This window comes from Polyodon spathula, chromosome 4 (assembly GCF_017654505.1).
Source record: "Polyodon spathula isolate WHYD16114869_AA chromosome 4, ASM1765450v1, whole genome shotgun sequence".
NCBI classification, from domain to species: Eukaryota; Metazoa; Chordata; class Actinopteri; order Acipenseriformes; family Polyodontidae; genus Polyodon; species Polyodon spathula.
Genome location: NC_054537.1, coordinates 66001885 through 66027812, shown reverse-complemented (window position 1 = coordinate 66027812; position 25928 = coordinate 66001885). Strand labels below are relative to the sequence as shown.

The 25928-nt window shown below is 36.0% G+C and overlaps 1 protein-coding gene across 1 annotated transcript in view; it reads left to right on the top strand.

The window, feature by feature from the left end:
- The window catches only part of LOC121314767 (ubiquitin-conjugating enzyme E2 E2-like), a 138977-nt gene that overhangs the window by 986 nt on the left and 112063 nt on the right, over nucleotides 1-25928 (top strand). Inside the window, exons 2-3 of the mRNA XM_041248415.1 lie at nucleotides 1461-1643; nucleotides 2994-3044. Of these exons, the coding sequence (XP_041104349.1) occupies nucleotides 1468-1643; nucleotides 2994-3044 (227 nt within the window). The 5' untranslated portion in view covers nucleotides 1461-1467. The remainder of the gene's footprint in view (nucleotides 1-1460; nucleotides 1644-2993; nucleotides 3045-25928) is intronic.

The following is a 25928-nucleotide window of genomic DNA, read 5'->3' as shown; positions in this document are numbered from 1 at the left end:
CACAAAATACTACACATAACAGTAATAGTGCTTTGTATCGTAATTAAGAAATTCAATTTTGAGAAACTACGTATTGCAGGTATTTATAGAATTTCAAATCTGTAAGTTTACAAGACACCACGAAATCCAATTGCGATTATTACTTATCAAGTGTATCCAAAAATAAATTACAAACATTTATCCTTCACATATTTAAAAATACCCTGAATATTTATCATTGTATTTCCCCCTCATTATATAAGCATTAATTTAATTGCTTCATGTACGGTATGTGAAGAGAAACCCTATTTTAGCAGTTGTCTTTTACAGTCTGCTATATAGCCACAATCATCTACACGTTGCAATAATGAAACACATTTCTTGCCGGAACGGTTTTAAGTGTATCAATTTTTAACACCCTATATTTATTCACTTCTCTAAAGTTGTTTTCAGTGACAATCCATTGTTTTAAAACTTACATATTTCTGTTTATGTTTTTACCATTGTCTTCCTTTTTAGTGATGATGTTTGTTACGTTTTTAAAAATCAAAAATACTTTGCACAACCCATAACATGTGCCCAAATCACAAAGCAAAAATAACGTTAAGCCTCCAGAGGCTATAACGTTTATAGACTTCAAACTTTAAGCTAGTACCTGGCATTATTTGTGTGCAGTCTAAGGCATGTATTTGCTAATGTTCTTTAGAAAGCGATTACATGAAACACTAAATTCGTTTTAAAGAGGAGTTATCCATAGCTTTAACTGCTTTAAATTAAACCAGACTCCTATTTGACATAAAAGTGAGTTCATATTCTTTGCTTTCATCACCTCTGCAGTTATTTGGCTAGTAGACACTTTGAGTTTGACAAGGTATGGTGCAAATGTAAATGTGGTTGTACTCTGACAACAAAGAGGGAAGGGTGTAAACATGGTCCCCTAATTGTAAGCATGTCAAGTAACTCCTGCCTACTTGAGAGAAAATTACATGAAGCTGATTGGAGCATTTTGAGCCATGGTTGGGGTTTTAAACTTCTGTAGGTTCTATCTAGAATAAAACCTAACTGGCTGTACTAGTCTTTTTATAGTTATAAAAATAGTGGTATCAGTTTTGCAAAGGGCTTTTAAATGATTATTGTTAGGTATTGGGATACCAGGGTGCCACAAGGAAAACATCACATTCACTGGTATCTGCTAGTATAAAATGTTATCCACAATGTTATGAATTGCTTGTTTGCTAAATTAGACACCCCCCCCCCCCTTCCCTCAGGTTTCTGTGATTGTTGACAAGGTTTCAATAACTGAAAAGCCTATGTTTCCATTGCTTTCAAGGATATGATGAGAACTACTTATGCTGAGTTGCATTGTTTTACTTGACCTCGAGGCTGAATAGCACACACCTGGGTTGTCACGTTTAGGATCAGTTGATAATATTGCAATACCAACAGCTATGAAACTGTGGGTTTTGGTTTGTGATTCCTAGGACCAAGATGTCCAGTGAAGTGCAAAGACCTGACAACAGCCCCAGTACAAGTGGGGGGAGCTCTGATCTAGATCAGCGGGAAAGTGTTCAACAAGAACAAGAAAGAGAACAAACGCAGCCGAAGAAAAAAGAGACAAAAATCTCAAGCAAAACAGCTGCAAAGCTTTCAACAAGTGCCAAAAGGTAAAACATCTTAACGTGCCTCTATTTGACATTGTAATCTGTTTTTTATATTAAAATGTGATGAAAGTATTCATATAATACCAATTTATTGAAAATACCATTACCAAATAGTAATGATAATCTTAAGGGTTGCATATCATTGTTTTTAATCAGAAAATTATTTGTAATTATTATGGCTTAGTGCATAGAGACGAAGACTGGGAGCCAGATCTGAAATCCCAGCTGCACTATTGACTTGTGGTGCCATACTGTACAGTGCTGGATGACCTTGGACAGAATACTCCTGTGACTTGGTCCCGCCCAGCTGTAATACTGGAAATGCTGCATAACATCTCCATTGGGCTATCCTGGGGAAAAATGCTGTAATAACGTTATGAGGAATATGTTAAAGCTAGTCTCAAATATTATGTCAAGGAAATTAAATGGGCCTAACAGTAATTGAAACTGTTTTTTTTTTTTGTTTGATTGGTGTTTTTTTTTGTACATTTCCAAATGTGTATCATTTTTTAAAATAGATGACACTTTCTAATTAGTTTTCCTGGAGGATTTTTCAAAAGCTTAATTATTTTATTTTAATTGTAAGAGTACTAAGGATTGTGCATCCTTTTATTGCAGATTATAAAAAGGTTATTTATTTATTTATTTTACATTTAACAAAGAGATTTAGGAGTTGGGCTTCCAGCATATTAAAGCTGCAGTGTACATGGCAATTGAATTTCTTTGTGTCAGTTCACTACATTTGCCCATATTTTAGTCTTCTGTGCACTACAGATATCTGACTTCACCCAGGGCTATTTTACCAATTGGAGCCGATATAGCTTTACATACAAATTTAAGATGTAAATCTTAAGGGACATATTAAAGAAAAGAAGGATGAATATTACATGTATTAGGCTACATTGAGTTTTAATTTGTATAAATAAACAATTTGGAATATGCCTGGAACAGAGATGGAATGGACATGCCCAGTTTTCCCATTCTTGATGTATGTACTGTGTCATTATACTACTGTCTCAGATTAAATGATAAATTAAACCCCAGCTGATACATAATGACATTTCAGGGAAAAATTAAATGTTAATCTTGTGAAATGGCAACTGATTAGGCTACATATTACTTCAGGCTTTTTATGCAGTAATTTTAAATAGATTTCCATTACACCAGATAAAACTGGACTTAGTGAAAGCTTTCATATTGAACCAAAACAGTGTGACAGTACTTAATGGAAATCACAAAGTATATTTGACTTTTTTATTGATTGACTATGTTTTGCAAAAAGTTAGAACAAAACTAGTATACCTTGCTGCATATATTTCATTATTTCCCAACAATGTTTCCCTCTGTCTTTAGGATTCAGAAAGAGCTAGCAGAAATAACATTGGACCCTCCTCCCAATTGCAGGTAAGTGCAGATTAAATTCCTTCTTATAACAATTGCTGTTTGGGTGATTTAAATATCTGTTTAAAAATAAGTCCAAGAATGGCATACTGCAGTCCTGGAGAACATAGTACCCCAGATTTAAAAGGTACAATTAACTAATACCTAATTTAAGACTTAGATGAATGTTTAATAGCTTAAATTAATCAATCTAGAACATGGTTGGGACAAAGATCTGGACTAGGACCAACTTTGCTACAGGGCCATCATTTACAGGACTTCTGTTGGTCCTTGAAGTCCAAGTGTCTACACCAAACTTGATCAAAGCAGTAATTTAAACTAATACAACCTCAACCCAGGCCTTAAAATAGCTATTTCATTAAACCTGGAGTAAAATGGTGCTCAAAGATCAACATATATTAACTTGTGGTTGCTCCCAGTATTTGTTAGGGCTGGTGCAAAACAACATTAGTTTCATTCTTGCATTTTAAGGCCAGAGCTTTCTGATTTACCCAGTTCTTTTAAATTAATCGTCCACATAAGGTAACAAAACCTCTGGATTGATTTCCATGTGGCTTTATTGTATGTGTATTCGAGATGATCTGTGTGCTTACAGGAAAGAGGAAGTAGTGGTGTTTTATGTGGCATGATGTCCATTATTCTAGTAGGACATGGATTACTTGAACAATTGAATAGTGTGGTTAGCTCAACAATGTTCTATCATTTAAGAAGCATGCACAAGTTTTTGCAGGTGGTGGATAGGTATTACACAATAGCTTGCACTTAAAATGATTCTAATTGCACTTGACAATGTGATTATGATAGAGAACTGAATGGGTGTGAGTTTGTAGGTTATAATGTGTTCATTCTTTCAGTTATTTGCCTCTGTGCTGTATCCTAGAATAAGCACACCCCAGTTAATTACAATTTTGTGTTTTAAATGTGGTAAATATTTTGACCCATTATATGATTGATTATAATCAACACTAGTCCCAAGGTGGTGTAAAATAATTGTCCTCTCACTGTATCAGTCAGCTCTAGATCTGCACTGTTAAGGTGATTCTTTCTTAAGTGTTTTCTGTGTGAGTAGAAAACAACTTGCTGATAGGTTGGGTTTGGGGGTTGCTTATTGCTTATTGCTAAATATTTTGTAAGAAATGTTCATTTATTAAATTTTTGACAATGATTACAATGATATTAGGATATTTTAGTATACACCGTCTTGTGTTCAGTGTAATTGTATTCACAGATTGTCGATGACATATTGACATGATTGCAGCATAGCAGCAAAGAAGCATAGCCACATAGTGTAAAGCAGACAGAAATGCTCTTTTGTAAAAGTGAGTTGGAACTGCGGAGGTGAAACCAACAGAACAAGCTGGAGATGCTTCTTGTTTCTATTTTCATGACAAATGGATTTACCTTGACCAGTGGCAATTCAGCATCCTTCAGAAGTGGAGTTGAATTTCTATTGTAAACCAGGACAATTATTTCACAGCAGGATCCTCTTGCATTATTCTATGGATTTGGGAACTTGGGTTGTCTTAGATCTCACTGTCAGCACGCTTGATGAATGACCACCAAGAATTGGATCATCTAATCTTTTTATTTCTGAAATCATAGACGGTGCAACTATGTGTGAGTGAGTGTGAGTTTTAACTGACTCGCCAACCTTGACTCAACCTAAAAAAAAAAGTAGATCAGTAGATATATTTTTATATTATATATATATATATATATGTGTGTATATTATATACCAGTATATTATATATATATATATATATATATATATATATATATATATATATATATATATATATAATATATACTTTTTTATATAATGAAAATATTTACTGACTTTATAAATCTATAGTGCATACTTATGTGAAAGGACTTTTTTGATATTATGAACAAACAATATAATATTGGGACATTGGTATTCAAGATAGCCCTGTATGTTTTCATGAGATGTTAAAATCACTTGAAAATTGGATAACCTGAAACAATCTGGAAATAATCCATCCAAACTATTTAAACTAGTAAAAATAAACTCTGCCTGCTTTATTTGCACAAAGTTCCTGTTCCTAAAAGCAGAAGGTTACAAATGGAATAGCACATGTGAAATCTGCAGAACAGGGGCCATTGTAAGTGGATTAATGACCTGTTTATATTGCTGCAGGCCTGTGGGTGTCGAAACATTTCTCTCTCTCTCTCTCTCTCTCTCTCTCTCTCTCTCTCTCTCTCTCTCTCTCTCTCTCTCTCCACCCCCACCCCCCCCCCACTACTTCCCAAGGACTTAATAGTCCTAGGACTTCTACTTCCACATTGCATGTAACTGTTTCTTGTAAAATATGTAAGCAATGTGTATAGCATCTGCAAAAAGGGAAGAGGGGGAGGGAGATTTATTTATTTTTGTTTGTTTGTTTTTTGATCATAGGAAAGGTTCTGTGTCAAACATGAAAAAAACATGGTCAACAGAAAACAGTGGTTGTGCTGCTATTCAGATATATTGCTACCTTGCTGTGTTCACATTAACCCCACTGTGTCCAAAACCTTTTAAGCATCTTTACTGTAGTTTTCTGATCAATAACTTTTTGTTAGAGTCTCTCTTTATTCGACATGAAAGTCTGCTCCAGTGTAGTTCCTGTGCCAGTTTTTGCCCCTTGAATGTACCATAAAATGTAACATGCAGAATTTGCTGTCTGGATGTTAATGGCATAGTAACTACAGTATCTGCAAGACATTCACGAGATTTAATGCAAATATTCCAGTATCGCTAATTAAATTGCACTAGGTCTGTGAAAAATTTCAATTTTAGGGTGGCAGTTTTGAAACCTGCCACTGTTTAGTTCATAAAATACATCCCATAGTGTTGTTAACATTTTGATCTCCAAATGTATTGTATGTTGTTAAAGGTAAAGATCTCAGATCTCCTTCAGTTGGTCGCGCGTTACATAATCAAAGCTTGTTGTTTGTAGGTAATGAGGTTTCCCACATGTTACAGAACATTTAATGGTGTGATGACAAAAACTCCATGTGTGAGTAAATGTCTAAATGACAGAATGCCATATTCTTTTAAACCTTAGAAAATGACTTCAGCTCAGGATCAGGTTTTTTTCAGTATGTAGGAAAGCTCTCATTGAAATATGCAGTTTATTATTACAAGCACAATTATGCCGTAATTTACTTATAATAACTACTGTATCTGTTGGGGAAAGCTCCAGATAAATAATAGATGGTAATTTGATAGTTGCCTGTCCTGATAGTTATAAAAAGCGTTACCGGCAGGAGGATGGAGCATGTCAGTAATTGCTTTAGAAGATTAAAAATGCTTCAGGTGTTGTTTATACTTTTGCCAAGTCTAGGAAGCAGGGGTGGAATACAATTTAGCTCACTTTCTCCCACTGTATAGTGTTTATTTTTTTTATAGGTACCGTAGAACTCACAAAATCCTTCCAAAATAAATACTAAGAAACCTCTTTAGCAGTAGCAGATTATGCATCATTACCTTTTTTGTTTAAGATGCATTACAGGATAGAAAAAGCTCTCCAAGGCAGCAAGATTGAACACGTCTTCTTTTGTTTGCAAACAAACTTTAAAGCTTTTTGCACATTCATGTAAAGATCGAGGACTGGAGGTGCTCAACGTAGACCTTTAAGCTTGATGGTGTAAATATAACGAAACATTAGTCATTCACATTGTGCATGGGTATGAAACCTTGGCATGATTAAAACAAAGGCATGCTTAACATCAGTTAGAAAACCTAAATGTGTGTTTTATTAAGCTACAATGATGGGGCATAAAACAAAGTCAGTAAGCCATTATGTAAAGAAAAGTTAAGATTTAGTTGTAGAAACCATCAAAGCAAAGACATAACTTTTATGCAAGTACTCCAGAGTTGTAATTCCTATTGTATCTGGAATTTTAGAGCACTTAAGCAGTGTAACTTATAAAATTTAAAAGAACACTGTCTACCTCACCGTATGCAGGTATGACCGTCACATCCACGTGGTAACCGCTGTTTATGTCCAGCCAGACAGTCCATTTCAGAACAGTACCACTCAGCACCAGATGCTCGGCTTGCAGTACTGCTCGGAAGAATACAGCTTTAGCATTCTTTTACAGATGGGGTAGGGTGCTGGGATTAAAAATGGAGAGAGTTTAAGGAGAAAATTCAAGTTGTATTCATGTTTTTTTGGTTTATGCTCTTGGGTAATGTTAAAGGATGCTTATGGTTTATAGCATCTGTGTCAAAAGCAACAGTGGGTAACGACAGGGCAACTGTGCACAAGGTGAAGGAAACAGGGAAGGCTCTTCAGCATGATAGTATTTTGGAGATTTTGTGTGACAATGAAAAATCTACAGATGTTTTGTGGTATCTAACTATGAAAATGGGATTTCTAGGTTGCTGGAAAACTGCATGTTTTGAAGATAACATTTTAAAAATGCTCTGGGTGTGGCTGGAAGAGGCTCTGTCACTTAGGTTGTTCACTAACTACAGTATGAGATGCTTGCTCCCTTAAAACCCTGCCATGAGCTGCTTGCTCGTCCAGCGCCTCACAAGTGTACCTATTTTCATCTGTGAAATGTTGGAGGGTTTGGTGCATCCTTGGTGTCAGAATGTAAAAATGACTTTTCCAAGTATGGGACTTAAAAGTCATTCCGGGTACAGAAATACTGGAAGCAACTTTCAAAGTTTTTTTTCAGTTCTAGCCTATTTACAAAGTGGCAGGCCGCAACACAGTGCTTAGATGACACATTACAATTCCAGAAGGAAGATTAGTTTGGGGTTCAAGTGCAGCTCATTGACCTTGTATGCAAGGAGCAATTTTAGCAAAGTTTTGATTATTATTATTATTATTATTATTATTATTATTATTATTATTATTATTATTATTATTATTATTGTTATTTATGTATTTATTATTTATTTATTTATTACTGTTTTACACCTTGAAGATGATCAAGAGCCAATGCAAAAAGAGTTTGGGGAATACATGCTGAGTCCATCTCCTACAAATAAAGCAGTTACTGCAATGGCATATTGGAGAGGGCATTCATTGATGTTGCTGGCACTGCCTGTTGCAAGTACCAATGTGGAACATTACTTTTCCGATATGTGTGTTTTCAACAGTTTGCGACCTCACTGAAAAGGTACGCCATGATATGCTTTCTGAATGACTGAATATAATATGAATATGAAATCCCCCAAATCTGTTTCATTTTTACATTGTATGCTGACTGTTTGGATTCCAACAATGTTGGATGATGTTTTTCATTATTTTTCATCAACTGGCTTTTGATGTTTACTTGTTAAGAAAAGTTACACAGATATAGATAGTTTACATCCATGGGATCTTCTTACACTGCTTCACTTTGCAATGGGACCTGGGTTTTCTTTCCTCAATCCAAGGTGGACATCTGCACTTCTTTATGGTAATGTAGCCTTTTTATTATTATGTAAGCCCACCTTTACAAACGTATTATGTATGTATGTTAGAAACTGAAATACAGTATATTTGAGCAGTGTTTATTTTCTATCCTCGAATATAACCAATTATGATCAATAATAATAAAAAGCAGAAAAAGCACACCTCGGCCACATCCAAAATAAAAACTAAAGAATGTAAGCTCTAATCTTAATGGGAGGAATGCATTCATAGTTATTTTTTTAGTTACAAAACATACTTCATTTTTATACAGTTCATCCATGATATGGCACTTTATGCTATTTTATTTTTATTTTGTTTAATCTGTCAATTTCGGGTGGTACCAGAAGAGTAACCATCAGAAAGAGCCATCAGAAAGAGATCTGAACTGTATTATTATGTTTTTATTAGTTTTGTGGTAAATTCTAACATGCTGGTAAAGACCTGGTTTTAGAATACCACGGTAAATCCTATCATCAACTTTGATACCATTCAGTTAAAGCATGGTTATATCTAAATAATGATAGTTTAGAACATTAATACAAACCCTAGAAAGATATCTGATTTTCTTGTGTATTTCCTGTATGTTCCCTTGAGGAGGACAATATTCATACATTCAGTAATTCAGTATCCTGTTTGTTTCTAGAATTGGAGTTTGATTTCTTATAATAAGTTTTTATTTCAGATTTATTTTCGTATAATTAGTGGGGCACTGTTACCGACAATCATTAGGTATAATAGAAAATGCTACTGTAAACACAAGACAAGATTAATATACAGTACAACTAATAAAGCTATTAATAAGAAGAATTGGCAAGCACCCAGTTTCTGCTGTGTTTATGTGGTTAACCAATATTCATGCTGTAGTAGAGATAAAGGCTGTGAACAAGGGGGGGACAGACTAAACAGTTTAGGATCTTGTCACAGCAATGACCTTAATTATTGAATTGAGCAATCCAGAGCTTTGCTCCAATTTATTTATTTTTTTTAATTGAGAATAGGAGTTTAATTAAGCTATTATGGACCTGATTGTAATAATGCACTGATTTAGAATGGACTAAAAGAGGCACACATGAGTTCCATTGGTCTAGACCAGAACTTCCCATACCTGGTCCTAGGGACCCCATATGTCTTCTGGTTTTCATTCTAAGCTCTCAATTACTTAACTAAACCCTTACTTAAATTAATAATTTGCTTAAGTAGGCCTGTTTTACTTGTTTCACTCTTAAACAGTTACAGATTTCAAGTTAGGTATAACATTTTATAAGTAACTTGAACTCTGCAACTTTGTAGGGGCTAAGAGCAATTAAAAAGCTCTAGTTAAGTAAATGATTAATTCAATTAAGGGTCTAGTTAAGTAATTGAGAGCTCAATTGGAATGAAAACCAGAAGCCACATGGGGTCCTCAGGACCAGGGTTGGGAAGCCCTGGGCTAGATTTTCTAGAGGTGATTACTGTCTGAGATTGGTATCAATCATTTGCAAGCCATTACACTGCCGGTCCACTTACAAATTTTAGGAAATTAGGATGAGACCACCAGAATGCATACAGATAATTCTACCTTCTAACTGTGCTGTGTGAACTTCACACATCCCATTGCCAGTCAGCAAAGAGAAGTTCCCAATGTACCTTGCTTCTTTTTATCATAACAGGCACTGCCTTTACATTCCACTTAAGTCACTGTTGGTTGTATTTATTATTCAAATAGTTTCAAGAGAACGCAGACCTGGTTAGTATATTTAACATCTAATTATGTTAAACTGCTGAATAGAGCCAAGTTACTGTTGTCATTTTTGTAGTGTGTGCACTCAGATCTAAATACAAATAAGTAACAAAAGGCCTACATTCATGATATCTTGTAAATGTCTTGCCACAAAAATGTACAACAAAATTGGAAGTATATCTTATCTATATTTTGACAGTATTTCTGACATGACTTGGATGAAAAATGTTGTGTGTGGCTTGCCTGGTGTAACTGAAAGAAACCACATTTCTCGGCTCTGTCCTTGGATACCTCACCCCTTGAAGCTCTTAGTTCCTTATTTAACATCCCACATCATTTCTTTGCTGATGACACTCAAATTTTCTTTGAGCTTTCCTTTACCCCTGACCTTGCCGCCCTTATATCAGCTTGCTTGGTTGCTATCCAATTTTGGATGGCACTCTGATCCCTCCTCATCAATCCATCAAAAACTGAAATCCTTTTCTTCCCTTTCTCCTCCTTAACCCCACCCTGTCCCACCATCTCATTCCTTCCCTTGTCCCTCAGTCCATCCCTCTGCTCGTAACCGCGTCATCATCTTCACTTCCACCCTCTCGGCCATAACACGCACCTGCCATTTCCACCTATTCAACATCCACAAAATACGCCCCTCCATTTCCTTTTCTGCTACTGAACTCCTGGTCCACTCTCTCATTTTCACCTGCCTCAACTACTGCAACTGCCTTCTCCTTGGCCCCCCCTTTTATGCTTTTACACCATTACAGCAAATTCAAAACGCCTCTGCCCGTGTCATATTCAACCTCCCCCACTCCTTCCACACCTCCCCTCTTCTTCTCCAGCTACATTGGCTCTGTCTATTAACACTGACTGTTCAGATTCCTTATCCTTGTGTATAAATCTCTCCATGGTCTTGCCCCACCTTATCTGGCTGCACTGATCACCTACTATGTCCCCCTACGTCCCTTATGCTCCCAATCCCTATTGTCCCCCTCTGTCCCACTTATCATAAAACAGTTACCCACACTACGTAGTTTTTCGCTCCTTTCTCAAAAAGCATTTCTTCTCCCTAGCCCATCCTATTGATACTTCTGGCCCCTGACTTCCTGTTATGACCCTGCTTTCCTGGCCCTGACCTAGCCTGTGGCCCTTTCCTTTCATTTAAGCAACTGGTCCGTATCTCCCCACCCTAGCCCAATATAATTACATTATTTTTCACCCATTGTTCTTGATTGTACCGTTTTGTTTAAACTTGTAAGTGCCTTGCCTAAAGGCTCTATAAAAATGTAAATAAATAAATATAGCATATTTTGTTAAGTATAGGCCTACAAACTGTATGCTACTCATTTTAACCCTATCAGAAAAATGTATAATAGCTGTTGGAGTTGGATCATGATTATTTGATTTTGCTCTAAGGGCATATATATTTTCAATTGCCTTCTACTTTTTTGTGGTACTGCTGGCTCAAGATGTATATTTGCAGGCTTTGGTGGTGGGTGTACAGTACAGTATGTTCCTATCCTTGTTTAATTTCAAGCCAAGCCTAACATCATAAAGCAGCATGAAGGGCAGCCTGCTGGTTTGCTAATGTTCAATTTTGCCTGTGATGGAAAGTATTTAGCAAAAAGATGAGAGATCAGTGGAACTACTCTCCTCCTGGACAGAAAGCATGAATATATTTAATATAAAATGTTTGCCAAAATGCTGGCTCAAATATTATTCACCATCTGTCAGAAAAGTACAGTCTTGAAATTTTAAAACTTTTTAAAAATACATATTTTTCTTGGGTTGAAGGTCCTTTGCTTGTTTTTTATACTCCAGTTTGGAATATGCTGATATTACAAAGACAACACTATACACAAAGTTGCTGCTGCTTCCTGGTTCATTGTGGGTTGCAGCTCCAACTCTAGTCTAGGATGGAGATGTAATTTAGTAATGTATTTGAAATAGCTGCATATCATTAAATAGCTGAAATACAGAAAAATGAGTTAGGTTTGTCAAGAAACTCTGGCAAAATATAGTTCTTCTGGAAAGTGAAAATATGTTGTGTGCTTGTGTGAAGAAAATATTAAAATGATATAGAAAGTAACAGGCCATTGGTTTTACAATATAACCAAGGTCTCACGACAGGATGTGGCTAGAGAAACTTTGGTAAGAAGGTATTTACCGTAAGCTCCTCTTGGTGGGTGAGTGACGTCAACCCTCTCAGAATGAATGACCCACCCCCAGATTACAGAGCTGTGGTCATTGATTAATATAGTGCACAAGGCCTCGGTCATTGATTAACTACAGAAAATAAATGGCAGGCATTTACTAAAGATGAGAGGAGTGTTTGTCCTTCAGGAGGTGGGCATCTCCCCAACTCAAATGAATGAAATGCAGAACATTTCACTGTTAAGTGGTTAAGCATAATATAACATGTAATGTAAGTGTAACACGGTCAGCATACATTACTATATATTTTAATCTCACTCCTTTTCTGATACAATGTCTGGATTTGAGTGCAAATGCAAAATGTATTAAAGTGTGTGCTTTCAAATATGTTATTAGTTATTGATCTATTTGACAAATTTGTCATTGAATACAATTTTATTTTGTTATTAGTTACCTGTGCCATTAATAGGTCATGCAAACCCTCTTCCTCCCCCTGAAACAAAAAAAAAAAATGTGACTGATTTTTAAAATGCAGTAATTGAAAAGTTGATTTATTTATTTCAATTCATGTTGGAGTGCATATGAGGGTTGATTATTACCAGCAACAAACAAATCTAATGAATGAGCTGTTTCTTTTCCTCAAGTATTTGCAGTCATCTTTCTTAATTATGTCCTTTCTTTTTTATTCAGTGTGGCAGTGTATATCCACCTAAAAGGAGTATGATTAACATTTTGGCTTTCTACGTTCTACTTTATTTCCATCTGCAAAATTTAACAGATAGTTTAATAAAGTGGACGTAACATTGCAATACTTTTCTGTATTGCTCCTGTTTGCTTTTCTTTATTCAGATGTAGCATTTTCAAACCAATTCTCGTACCTCTTAATTAATGTACAATGTTAATTTTTGCCTGCACAGGCTATGTGATTGATATGCCAGCATGGCATTTATTATTTACCTTAAGGTCTACAGACACCATGAGTTTGACTGCTAATGAATCAGCAATGTTTAACGAATAAACACTGTACAATACAAATCACAATTCCCAACAATACTTTTTTTTTTTACTTTAATACATTTTTTTAGCTTAGATTTAGGATTCAGGACAGCCCATGAGAGAAATTCATCCGTATCCCCTTGTACCATAGCTATCTCTCTGTTAGGGTGGGGGTCTACTGCTGGTGGGTCCTCAACAGTAGATAGTGGGAAGGTTTGTGGATGTTAATTGAAAAGACCCTGCTAAGTGAAAAGTATAAACCACTTGTGTACTGTGGCTTTATGTTCCAGAGATGCTGATATTTCCTATTCATTTAAATCATGCATTTCCACCCAGCAGTATATATTGTAGAACTGTTGTAAAATGACGATTGTTCAAATAGAATTGTGAGGTACTGTACATTCTGTGATTCTGATCCAGTTTGCACCGTCTTAGTTTTTTTGTTCTTTGTAGGGGTTCATAAAATACTCAGGGCTGATTTTCTATTTGTTGCCGTGAGTCTAAATAAAGGAAAACGAGGATGTGAAACACATTGCTTTAGCTGTGTGTTAATTGAAGGGTAGTGTGATATAGAATCAGTGAGCTGTCGAGCTCTCTTGGAAACTGGGAGTTCAGATTCCTGAAAACATATCATAATATCTGAAGAAAATAAGCAATTGCAGGAATATAGGTTCAGTAAAAAAAAAAAAAAGCGATATTAGAAACCATATTAGTTTTTGCATTATGAACTACATTTAGCAATACAACTTTAAACTTTGTTAACCTATTTTCATGTCCTTTACGTATCCCAGTGTTCTCTAGTATATCATGATGGTTATGGTCAGAAATTAACACTCATAAGTATTTTCTATGTACTGTAACAAAGCTACAGAAAGAAACCCTGAACCATAGATAGTAGACCCCGAAACTGGGCAATTCGCAGGTTGCCTAGGCGATTTGCGAATTGCCCGGTCAAAGTCCAAAATGAATCTCAAAGACCTTTCAGTTTATGTTTTCAGGGGACAGAGACAGAGCTATGATTAAACTGCTTGTTTGACCTGCCTACCTGAGTAGCGTAGTCAGTCAGTCACTCACTCACGCACTCACAAAAATTCCACAGGAAGGCCGGTTTCAGAAAAAAAAAGTATTTATGTTGACTATATAAAATAATTAATAAGATATGTAAGACTAATTTATTTGAAACATATTATTAAAACATATTATTACATAATTAACGTATACTCTCAGTCACTCCGCTGAGAACGCTCGCTAATCATTGATGTTTCACCCAGTAACTGCATCCATCTCTCTGATTAGACAGCTAAATACAACTCCTTAATTAAAAATACTGTCCTTTTTATAATAGAACTTGAAACAACCATTTATAGCACCAAGGGGAGGGACTTGGTCATTATATTTAAGCACCTAAGGTTGGGATTTTGTTTTGTTCAGCGGCAAATCCCCAAACACCCGGAGACTTCACGACAGAACCCAAACCGACCCTGAGACTGAAGGGAAAATCCGGAGGTTAGGCAGGTCTGCCTGTCCCTCAGAGAGTAGTGAAAGAACAGAGGGAAGGTCTGTCTGTCACTCAGAACAAGAATGAAAGAACAGAGGGAACGATTTAGACTGCCCGAGAAGCAGTGGACAGACCGCAGTTTGCCCGGTCAGAGCCCGAAATAAGCTATTTTAATTTTTATTTCGCGCTTTGTCCAAAGCCAGCGGGCAATCCGCGAATTGCCCGCATTTCGGGGTTTGCCCATAATAGATATAAAATCTAATGTTGCTTTATCTAACTAATGTTGCTTTATCTATTATCTATTTTAAAGGAGTGGATTCCGGTATATGTTTAACTTTTTTGTGTAATTGGCATGTCTAAGTAAATGCACTTTACTGTAATATTTCCTTATGTTATCATTCAATGCCCTCTGTTCAGCCTAGATGTTTTTTCTTCTGCTGTCCTAGGACTTGTGCATCCTTTGCAGTGGACGCATTTTCAGTAACAATCAATGCAATATGGTAAGTTCTGCCAGTCCGCAATCCTAACTGGGGCTTACCAAGACCCAGTTGAAAGTGGTTTGATCTCTTTCTGCAACTGATGGGAAATAACAGATTTCAAATTGCTTTCAAGTGAGTGCTAGATTGGTTGATAATGTTTGGTTTGACTTTTTAACTTTTTTTTAATGGAATTTACCCTGAGGAAAATATCTAACATTTGTCAGTTACTGTAGGCATAGCCAGTTAACTGCTTTATAAAAGTGGTAGAAATTACACTGCTCTCAAAAAGTTAAAGTTCTCGATAGTCAAATAAAAACAACAAAAAAAAAAAAAACCCAGCAGTTTCTGTATTGCCCTTGCTACATGTTCCCAATCACTGTCAAGTGAAGACCCCTGAGGCAGAATTGCATTTTCCTGTGCAGATTATTGAATGTTGTGCCATTGTAGTGGTCACCATGTTAGAAACTGGCACTAAGCAAGCTGTTGTAGCACAGACGTTGAGCATTGCGCAGTCTATGGTTAGCAGTTGTGGGAGAAGTACAGACAGTCGGACATTCAACAGACCTCGAAGTGGACAGCCAAAAGTGATCAATGGCAGACAGGATAGAAGACTTGTCAATCTAGCCCTGAGTAATCACACTAGAAATCAGAAATTGTCTACACGCCCCTACATTCCTTTGACGAGTCACCAACATCAGGCTCAACCATCAAGGGTAGACAGTAGCAAATTGGGCCAATGTCTTGTGGTCTGGTGAATCAGTTTCTTCTTGGAAACATTACATTGACTGCAAAATGGTATGCCAAAGGAGGTATGGAGGAGGGTCATTTATGGTTTGGGCTGGGATCACCACAACCGGTGAAACTAAGCTGCATGCCCTGGAAGGGACAGGCACAGGACAGGCCTGCCTTGACAATGTCAGACCAGTAGTTGTCCCATTTGCGCAGCGGCATGAACATGGTTTCATCCTCATGGACGATAATGGTAGAACACATTGGGCTCGGGTGTTGACTGATTTCCTCCAGCTGCACCAAATCAATTGTTTACCTTGGCCTTCAATCTCCCCTGACCTAAACCTTATAGAGCACATCTGGGACACACTGACAGTAATGTTTGGCAGTATTCTAATTGTTCATAGTACTTACAAATGTGTTGTATTTTAAAATAACAAATCACTTATTTTTATGATCAGGTTACTTACAGTGGTTTGCAAAAGTATTCATCCCCTACCAATAATGTCACATTTTGTTGAATTACAAATAATCTATGCACAGTTTTTCAAACAAAATTTTTTTTATTCAAAGCTTTAGTGGTTAAACTGAACACTGTTATATGAGGAGGAGGTTAAATGTCAGCAAAACTTGCAAAGAAAATGTACAAAATGAAATTTACTGGTTGCATAAGTATTCAGCCCCTAAGTCAGTACTTGGTAGAAGCACCTTTTTCAGCAATAACTGCTATGAGTCTTTTTGGATAGGTCTCTACTAACATTGCATGGTAGGAGGGTGACATTTTTGCCTATTCTTCACGGGAAAATTGCTCCAGTTCTGATAAGTTTGTTGGGGATCGTTGGTGGACTGCAATCTTCAAGCCTTGCCATACATTTTCATAAGAACATAAGAACATAAGAAAGTTTACAAACGAGAGGAGGCCATTCGACCCATCTTGCTCGTTTGGTTGTTAGTAGCTTATTGATCCCAAAATCTCATCAAGCAGCTTCTTGAAGGATCCCAGGGTGTCAGCTTCAACAACATTACTGGGGAGTTGATTCCAGACCCTCACAATTCTCTGTGTAAAAAAGTGTCTCCTATTTTCTGTTCTGAATGCCCCTTTGTCTAATCTCCATTTGTGACCCCTGGTCCTTGTTTCTTTTTTCAGGCTGAAAAAGTCCCTTGGGTCGACACTGTCAATACCTTTTAGAATTTTGAATGCTTGAATTAGGTCGCCACGTAGTCTTCTTTGTTCAAGACTGAACAGATTCAATTCTTTTAGCCTGTCTGCATATGACATGCCTTTTAAGCCCGGAATAATTCTGGTCGCTCTTCTTTGCACTCTTTCTAGAGCAGCAATATCTTTTTTATAGCAAGGTGACCAGAACTGCACACAATATTCAAGATGAGGTCTTACTAGTGCATTGTACAGTTTTAACATTACTTCCCTTGATTTAAATTCAACACTTTTCAATTTTCGATTGGATGCAAGTCAGGACTTTGACTGGACCACTCAAGAACATTAATTCTCTTCTTGTTCAACCACTCCAGTGTGGCTTTGGCTTTGTGCTTCGAGTCATTGTACTGCTGAAATGTGAATTTCCTCCCCAGTGTCAGAGTCTTGGCTGACTCAAATAGGTTCTCCTCAAGAATTCACCTGTACATTGCACCATCCATTCTCCCTTCTATCCTGACAAGCGTCCCAGTCCCTACTGAAGAGAAGTTCCCGATAACTTTGAACAGAACTTTGCAGATCTCTCAAGGTCATTGTTGGCTTCAGAGTGATATCCCAAACCAGTTTCCTGCTTGCCCGGCTGCTCAGTTTGGGAGGGCGGCCTGACCTGGATAGTGTCCAGGTGGTATTGCATCTTCTACTTCAAATGATGGACTTCACTGTGCTGAGAGGGATAATCAGCACCTTTTTTGAAATTTTCTTATACCCTTCTCTTGCTCTTTGTCTCTCTACCACTTTATCCCTGACTTGTTTTGAAAGCTCCTTGGTTTTCATGGTTTGTTAGATCACTATGTGAGAATTCATGAAATTCATTATATACCTGAGGGAAATTATCTGCAAGTTAAACCACTTTGAGTACACACAGGCTGAAACCATTTTATGACCTTTCAAACAAATCATTTGCACCTGAGCTAATTTAGGGCAACTGAGATTAATCTGTTTTTCTCTGTAAATCTTACTTATTTTTTAACTTGATCAACGTGGAGTAATTTGTGTACATTCTACATGTAAAGTCTAATTTGAAAGCGTCATGGAGTACACTCAACAAAATGTGAAAACTTTGCTGGGGGTGAATACTTCTGCAAACCACTGTACATACCTGCCTGCCAAAAAGTCCTTGGTTTGATTTTAAGTACAATTTAGTTGTGTTGTCATGTTTGAAAAATTAACGATCAGGTTAGCCTTGCGGCTCCAGTGTGTAGTTTTAACATAACAGCAGTACATTCTTAGCAAAAAAATTTAGTTTTCTTTTTTTCAATTTTTTAAAATGTTTTATCAAACCATCATTGTTCTCATTCCTACCATAATTTCCTGGTATAGAGTTTTCTTTTTGGGCAGCACGGTGGCGTAGTGGTTAGCTCTGCTGCCTCACACCCCCAGGGTCCTCGGTTCAAATCTGGCCTAGGGGGTCTGTCTGTGTGGAGTTTGCATGTTCTCCCTGTGTTTTTTTTTCTGGGTACTTTGGTTTCTTCCCACAGTCCAAAGACATGCTGTTCAGGTTGCTTGGTCACTCTAAATTGCCCTCGGTGTGAGTGTGTGTGTTCACATGCAGGGTACAGTGCTTTTACTGATTACCTATTTTGAATGGAGTAAAGAGTAATATAATTCAAGGGGTTCATGATTGCACCAAATACTTGGACAGGCCAGGCCACTTTTGTCCCATTCTGATCTAAATCAGGTTTGTAGGAGTATAAATACACCAGAGACTCATATGCGCTGTAACAGTAGATGTTTTATTTCCATAACCTTAGTACACAAAGGGCCCTACATTAATAATCAAGACTGTAGGGATATTTAAATCATTCACAGGTTGTAATTGTCTCTTAAGCAATCTCAAGTTGTTTGTTTTGTAACATTAATGTGAATTTTACTCTTTCAGAAAATAAGTTAATTGAAGACAGAAGTAAACATTTTGAAAATCTGCCCCATTATGTGTTTTTTTTTTTTTTTTTTTTTATATTCAGATTTCATTTTTTACACGAGTAACTGTGAATGAGTATTCAAATAAACAGCCTAATTTGTGTGTATTATTACACTGCATTCTATAAAAGCAGGGATATGTGGTAACCTGCCATTTATATGCCATTTGTGCACACAGAATAGCCAGTAAAGTGCATAGTCCATTGAGTCTGTACAGTTAACAACAGTGTATTTTGACTGTACAACTTTCCTCTTTATAAAAAATACTTATCAGTATATATGCAGACAAAGTTGAGGAACGCAACAGAAATTGAAAATTATGTGTGTCAGCTAAGGAGAGAATTTCTTGTAGATCAATGAGTTAATTTAGTAAAGGAGACCAATGTAATAATGTGTATGAATCCTCAACATGGTACTCTTCTTTCATAGGAGTTAGCTGTTTTAGCTTGTATCTCTGATGATTATATGTCAAAAATGTAGAGTAAGGCCCACTAAATTGGCAATGTTTTGTTTTTTTATTAATCTAAACCATCTCCCACAAACAACCACAAGCAGCCAGCAGCAGTGAAGAGATGTTCATGTCTTAATGTCGCTCAGCATGAGTGCCAGGTTATGTGCCAGTTGTTGGAAGCTTGCCATGTACTGTCTTGCTTTGCACACTCAGACTTCCACTGCATTAGCATTAGTTTATATTTGAGAAATTTCACGCTGTGTAGACACAGAGGGCCATGTTTTCAAAGCGTTTACTCCAGTCGTAAAATTCCATATTAAGTAATATAAAGCAGAGAAGCAAACAGGTTTGTTTATAAGGCCATGAATTGTAATCCTTAGAGTAGCGGGGTTCTGAAAAAATGTAGTGTTATACATCCCCACATGCTGCTACAACTGTTTAAATAACACACCTGTAATATAGCATTATACATCCACACGTGCAGGTACAACTGTTTAAATAACATACCTGTATTTTTTTTATTTTTTTTTTATTTTTTATTGTTAACATCCTCACAACTTTTTACACATAACTTTAAACTCTGTTTCAAAGCTCTTTTCAAAATGGCTGCTCTAGGGCACTGATGATGTAAGGATTATTGCCTACATTGTCAAACAGGTAGCCCAGCAATAACGATCCATGATGTGGTTTGGAACAGAAAAGCCAAAGCATGTGTTATGTTTCTTTTTTCTTTTTATTTTTTTTTAAATCATCGCTCTTCCTGCAGTGATTCATGCCAACTGAGCTCTCAATTACTTAACTAAACCCTTAATTGACCTAATTATTTGCTTAATTAGACCTTTTTAACTGTTTTCAGCTCTTAAACGTTTTCAGAGTTTAAGTTACTTATAAAATATTATAGCTAAATTTAAACAGTTTAAGAGCTGAAAACAATTAAAAAGGCCTAATTAAGTAAATGATTAGTTCAATTAAGTGTCTAGTTAAGTAATTGAGAGCTCAGTTGGAATGAAAACCAGCAGACACAGTGGGTCCTCAGGACCGGGCTTGAGATCCACTAATTTAGAGGATAGATGTCAAACCACAGAGCACTATACCAGCCATTTTGAAAATAGCTTTGAAATAGAGATAGAAGTGTAAAAAGGATGTTAACAATGAAAATAAAAATGACAGGTATGTTTTTTAAACAGCTGTAGCAACACGTGAGGATGTATAACGCTATTTTTCGGAACCCTGTTACTTGGTTCTAGTTATATAAAATCAGCAGCAATTTTTATTTTCCCAAAAAAATAGGAGTCAATTAAAAACGGGAGTAAACACTATGAAAATACAGCCCGGAGTTTCTTATCAATAAGCACATTTACCTTGAATGTGCTTTTTCTTGCTGTGTTCTATATATATATATATTATATATATATATATATATATATATATATATATATATATATATATATAAAGGGTAGTGATGATGAAACTAACTACTTACTTCCTTGGTCAGTTGTTCTTTTGTTGTTAAGCAATCTATGCAATGTGCATGATTTCATTATCTTAAAATATATAATCTAATAATTTTATTATGTCTTTAAGTGATTTAAGTGATTCAAATCTTCAATTACCACAGCTCTTTATTAACTTCTGTTTGGTGAAATTCTCCCACACAGCAGCCACTCTCAATGACATTACTTTATTTTATAGACTGTGTCATTACTACAAATTTGTCGAGGGAAATAGAGTACCATGGACGGCAGATATATTACTCACTATCTGTGGTTAGTTGCTCATAATCCTAGTATTTCACTGCCATAAATCAAATGGTTGCTGATAGCAATGGCTGTGACCAGTGATACAATTATATAATTGTATTAGTCTTAAATAAATTGAGAATCTCAGATACCCATAAATATAATGGCTCATTTAATTAAATTCACCTCACTATTAATCCTTAAATAATCTTCAGCATGATTATTAAACTTTATACACACACTGGTACATAAATTTTAATAATAATTTTCAGTTAAAAAAAATAAGTTTTTATGTATTTGTCATACATACATACATACTAGAGGTCGGCATGGGTAGAAAATCCAGAACTAGGTACCTGCGGTCAAAAATACCCAAGTACACGGATCTTTTTCAGGTAATGATTTAAAAAAAAAAGACATATATTAATGTTTTAAGTGCATGCTGTACATCTATATATAGTACACATACATGTAGTCACTTCAGATCTGTAGACTTGTGTAACCTTTTTTCAGTACTGAAAACATTGTAATAATAATAATAATAATAATAATAAATAATAATACTTCATTGCTCATTTCTTGTAAAGACATCGATATATATCTGAATTTTGTTCATTGCGGTTTTCTTTTGAAACTTCTCCAATTACCTGAAAATAATTTAAAATTGGCGGGTTATAGAATGTTTTGTGTTTTAATTGTGTGATTAGCAGTGGGCAGTGGACACCAATAAATTACATTCCCAGAGTACATTATGATTGAGCTATGAAAGTTAGAACTGTGTTTTTTTTTTTTTTTTTTTTTTAATGTTTTATACTATCCCACAAACCAGTGGCTAGTCCCGAAATAATAGTCCTGTTATTGTATCCCCACATTAAACACAAAACACATACACAAGCCCCTTTATTGTGTGAATTAGTGATTGTGGTACAATACAAGTTACTGTGAGACAAGTGAAGGGCTCTTCTGGGTTTGTGCTGGCCTCTGGCGACAGCTCCGGAATGTGTTAGCTGTCTAGTGATACAAGTAACAAATAGGCAGTACAAAACAAAACACTCATGATTATTTCCACAACAAACACGGGTCCTTCCAGGTCACTTTATAATAACCAGAATGAAGGAACAGATAACATCGCTTCGACCCCTATTTATACCGTAACTCATGACCCCTTGGTAAACGATTGCAGCCTCTCCTCCAATCCGTGGCTGCCACATAATTTCCCTTCCGGGTCAATAAGTTAGTGTAACTTCCTTTTAACCCTCGGAACGATGTGGCAGGCCAAGTAGTCCAGAGTACTCTGTTCCCGTAACTTAGCGCCCTCACACGTCAGGAAGGAGATTTACCACCAAGAATCATTGTCTTTTCACAGGGAGACAGAGGGTGTTGTGTGTGGGTTGGAGTGGGGGAGGGGGGGGGGGGGGGGGAGGGGTTAAGGTGTTAGAGTTTGCAGATATCAGAGATTTTTTTTAATGTTTTATACTATCAGCTAAAAAAAATCATGTTTATTTTTTATAGTCCACCTTTAGGAGTTTCTAGTGGCACACTTGCGCCAAAATTTAAAATTTACGTTTGCACAAGCACATTTTTAGCCGCATATGCACTGTAGTGCCATGTTATGTTGTATTGTTTCCGGTTTAGTTCCTGAGAATAGTCGCCGCAGTTATCATTATTGAGGTGTGCTTGCCGTACTCTAAGAACCTTTCAGATTTTGGCCCACAAACCAGTGGCTATATGTCCAAAATGACAGATTTAGGCTACTCACGTAGAATGCTCAATTAACTGAATTTAAAAACCGCCTAGTCGACTCAAGGGACCACAGTTGCCAGGTTTTATGGTGCATTAAAACTAACTAGCTGACTGAAAAATAGAAAAAAACATTTTCAAAATAGTTACAAAATTTAGGTAAGGTTTAACAAGACTGAATTTTGACTCTATGTCTACCAAAGACTACAGATCTGCATTTGTAGTTTTTTGAAACCCATTAATAGCCTTGTATGGGATACTTTACCTCTAAATCAAAATATCTATATTGTGGAGCTATCCATTGGACAGCACTGCATTAATTCATTTGGAATTACAGACATTTCAGTCTTATGAACATCCTCCATATCCTATGTGTTCGTAATTGTGGGCTTCTACTTTACTGATAATCTCTCAACAATGTTAAAATAAATTCCTGTCTTAACAGTACAATGTATTTATTTTTGATATAATTCAAAAGGTTTTATTGACTTAATTCTCCAGGTATGTCTAAGATGGATACTCAGCCTGGATGGATGGTCATATTTTTTTCATACAGCCAGATTAGATTGAGATGTTTTCTGAAAACAATAATGACTTTGGCTCCAACCCTTTGTAATAATGGCCCGTGACAGGTAAATACAAATATGAAAACAATCATAATCTTCTTTAAAAGATGAGATGTTAATAAACTTTGGTAACCTTAAATGCGGGGTTCTGAAAATATAGCCTTATAATTCCTCATGTATTACTACAACTGTTTAAATAATGCACCTGTAATTTTTATTTTCATTGTTAACATCCTGACATTTATTTACACTTATAACTTTATAATCGGTTTCAAAGCTTTATTTTCATAATGGCCACTATAGTGCACTGGGGTTTAAGATCTGTCCTCTAAATCACTGCAGGGATAGTGATTTAAAAAAATAAAAAAACAAGATCAACAAAAAAAAAAACACATACATTCTCTGTCTTTTCTGTTGCGTAGCATATCATGGATTATTATTGCTGTGTTACGTGTTTGACAATGTGGGCAATACTCCTTACACTGTCATTGCACTAAAGTGGCATTTGAAAAGAGCTTTGAAAGAGACATTAAATTGTAGGTGTAAAAAGTTGTAGAGGTATTAACAATGAAATGAAAAATTACAGGTACTTTAAAGTGACGCTATATTTTTCAGAACCCCATTACTTACTCTTTTAACTACATACAACCGCCGCATTCCTTGTACAAAACCAAAGCGTTGATGGCTGCCAGGGTCAAAACATTATAAAAAAACAGCTTCAGATCACCTGTGAGTACCACCGTTGACAGAATACAGCCTTGCCATTTGATCCGGTATATCCACACCGTACTACTTGGCTTTGTAAAATGCAACAGTCCCGATGGTCACTGATTTGTGCAGAGAGCTTAGAATAAGCACTTATGTATTTATTTATTTTACCTTTTTTTTTTTTTTTAACACCTGTACACACTCAGGGTGGCACAGTCGTTCTGCCTGAGGAGTGTAGTGGAGTGCAGGGAGGCTCGCACGTCTTGAGCTGTTGGTGGTAACTCTATTCAGAGGACAGGCAGACGAGAAAAAAGTAGCGTAGTTATATCACACTGTATTGTGATTCAAAGTGTATATTTTGAGATAACTGCTAATAATAATAATAATAATAATAATAATAATAATAATATATGATGTGTAGAATGACTTTCATTAGTGTTTCAGTACTCGACAGGAGTATATAATACGTTCTTTCACAATGAGTTTGATTTTATTACAAAGCCCAGACTAAATTGTTGGCTATATTGTATTGATTTCAATATGCCGCATAAACTGTGGGTCTGGCGGTTGGAGTGCAAGTGCCTATAACTTATTCATTTTTACGATTCTGCAGCTGAAACACAGTATGGATATTTAATTCAAATATTTAGTAACGCTTAAGAACGGATATGCATGAGATATTCACATACGCAGAGATATTTAAATTTGAATTGCAAAAGCCATTGCAAAAGCGGCTATGGTGATGCTAGTGTTAAAAGGCCAAGAAAATTACCTTTCAACAATGTAGAGCTATTATGGATTTTTTGTTGTTTCAGTGTGTCGCCCAGATTATAATAACACATTATATTATTATGTCAGAATGGAGACAACAGATCAAAAAACTTTGGTCCTTAAAGCATCATAATGATTTTTAGTTTAACACTTTGGACATCATACACTAAACAGCAGTAACATGTTTTGCACGCAGTAAGCCCGTTTACTGCGTGGTTTGTATACCTGCTGTATTCATTAACCAGTGACAGGCAACCTAGCGCGTGGAAAAAGTACCGCATTCGCGTCTTTTATATAGAATGAATAATGTTAATGTGTGGAAATGTATGCAAATTACATCACAAAATACAGCAAGGGAGGTATTTGATATGCAAACCATATTTTTTTTATTAATATAATTTTTAGGTTGCTAGACTCCAGTGAGATATATTATGTTATATCATTTACAAATAATTTGACTGTATGTGGTTTTAAAACTTTATAAAAGGTAATGCCTGTATACTCCTAGAAATGTGCAGTGTGTATAAAGAAAAACACAAAAGCTTCGGTTTTGTCATTTCAGGTTTGCAGTTAACTTTTCTCCTGTGTTTAATATTTTGGGATTAAGGACAGCAAAATAGGCTATGGGAATTACATACTCATTGTAATTAATGTGCCAACGTGCATTTTAAAGGGTTACAAAACTTGAACATGCTGTTGAATATTTCATTCAAATAGTTGTTTTAAAAAAAATCACTTTTGTCTGCTTGTTTCTGTGTTTTTTTTTTTGTTTTTTTTTTGCAGCTAACACATACC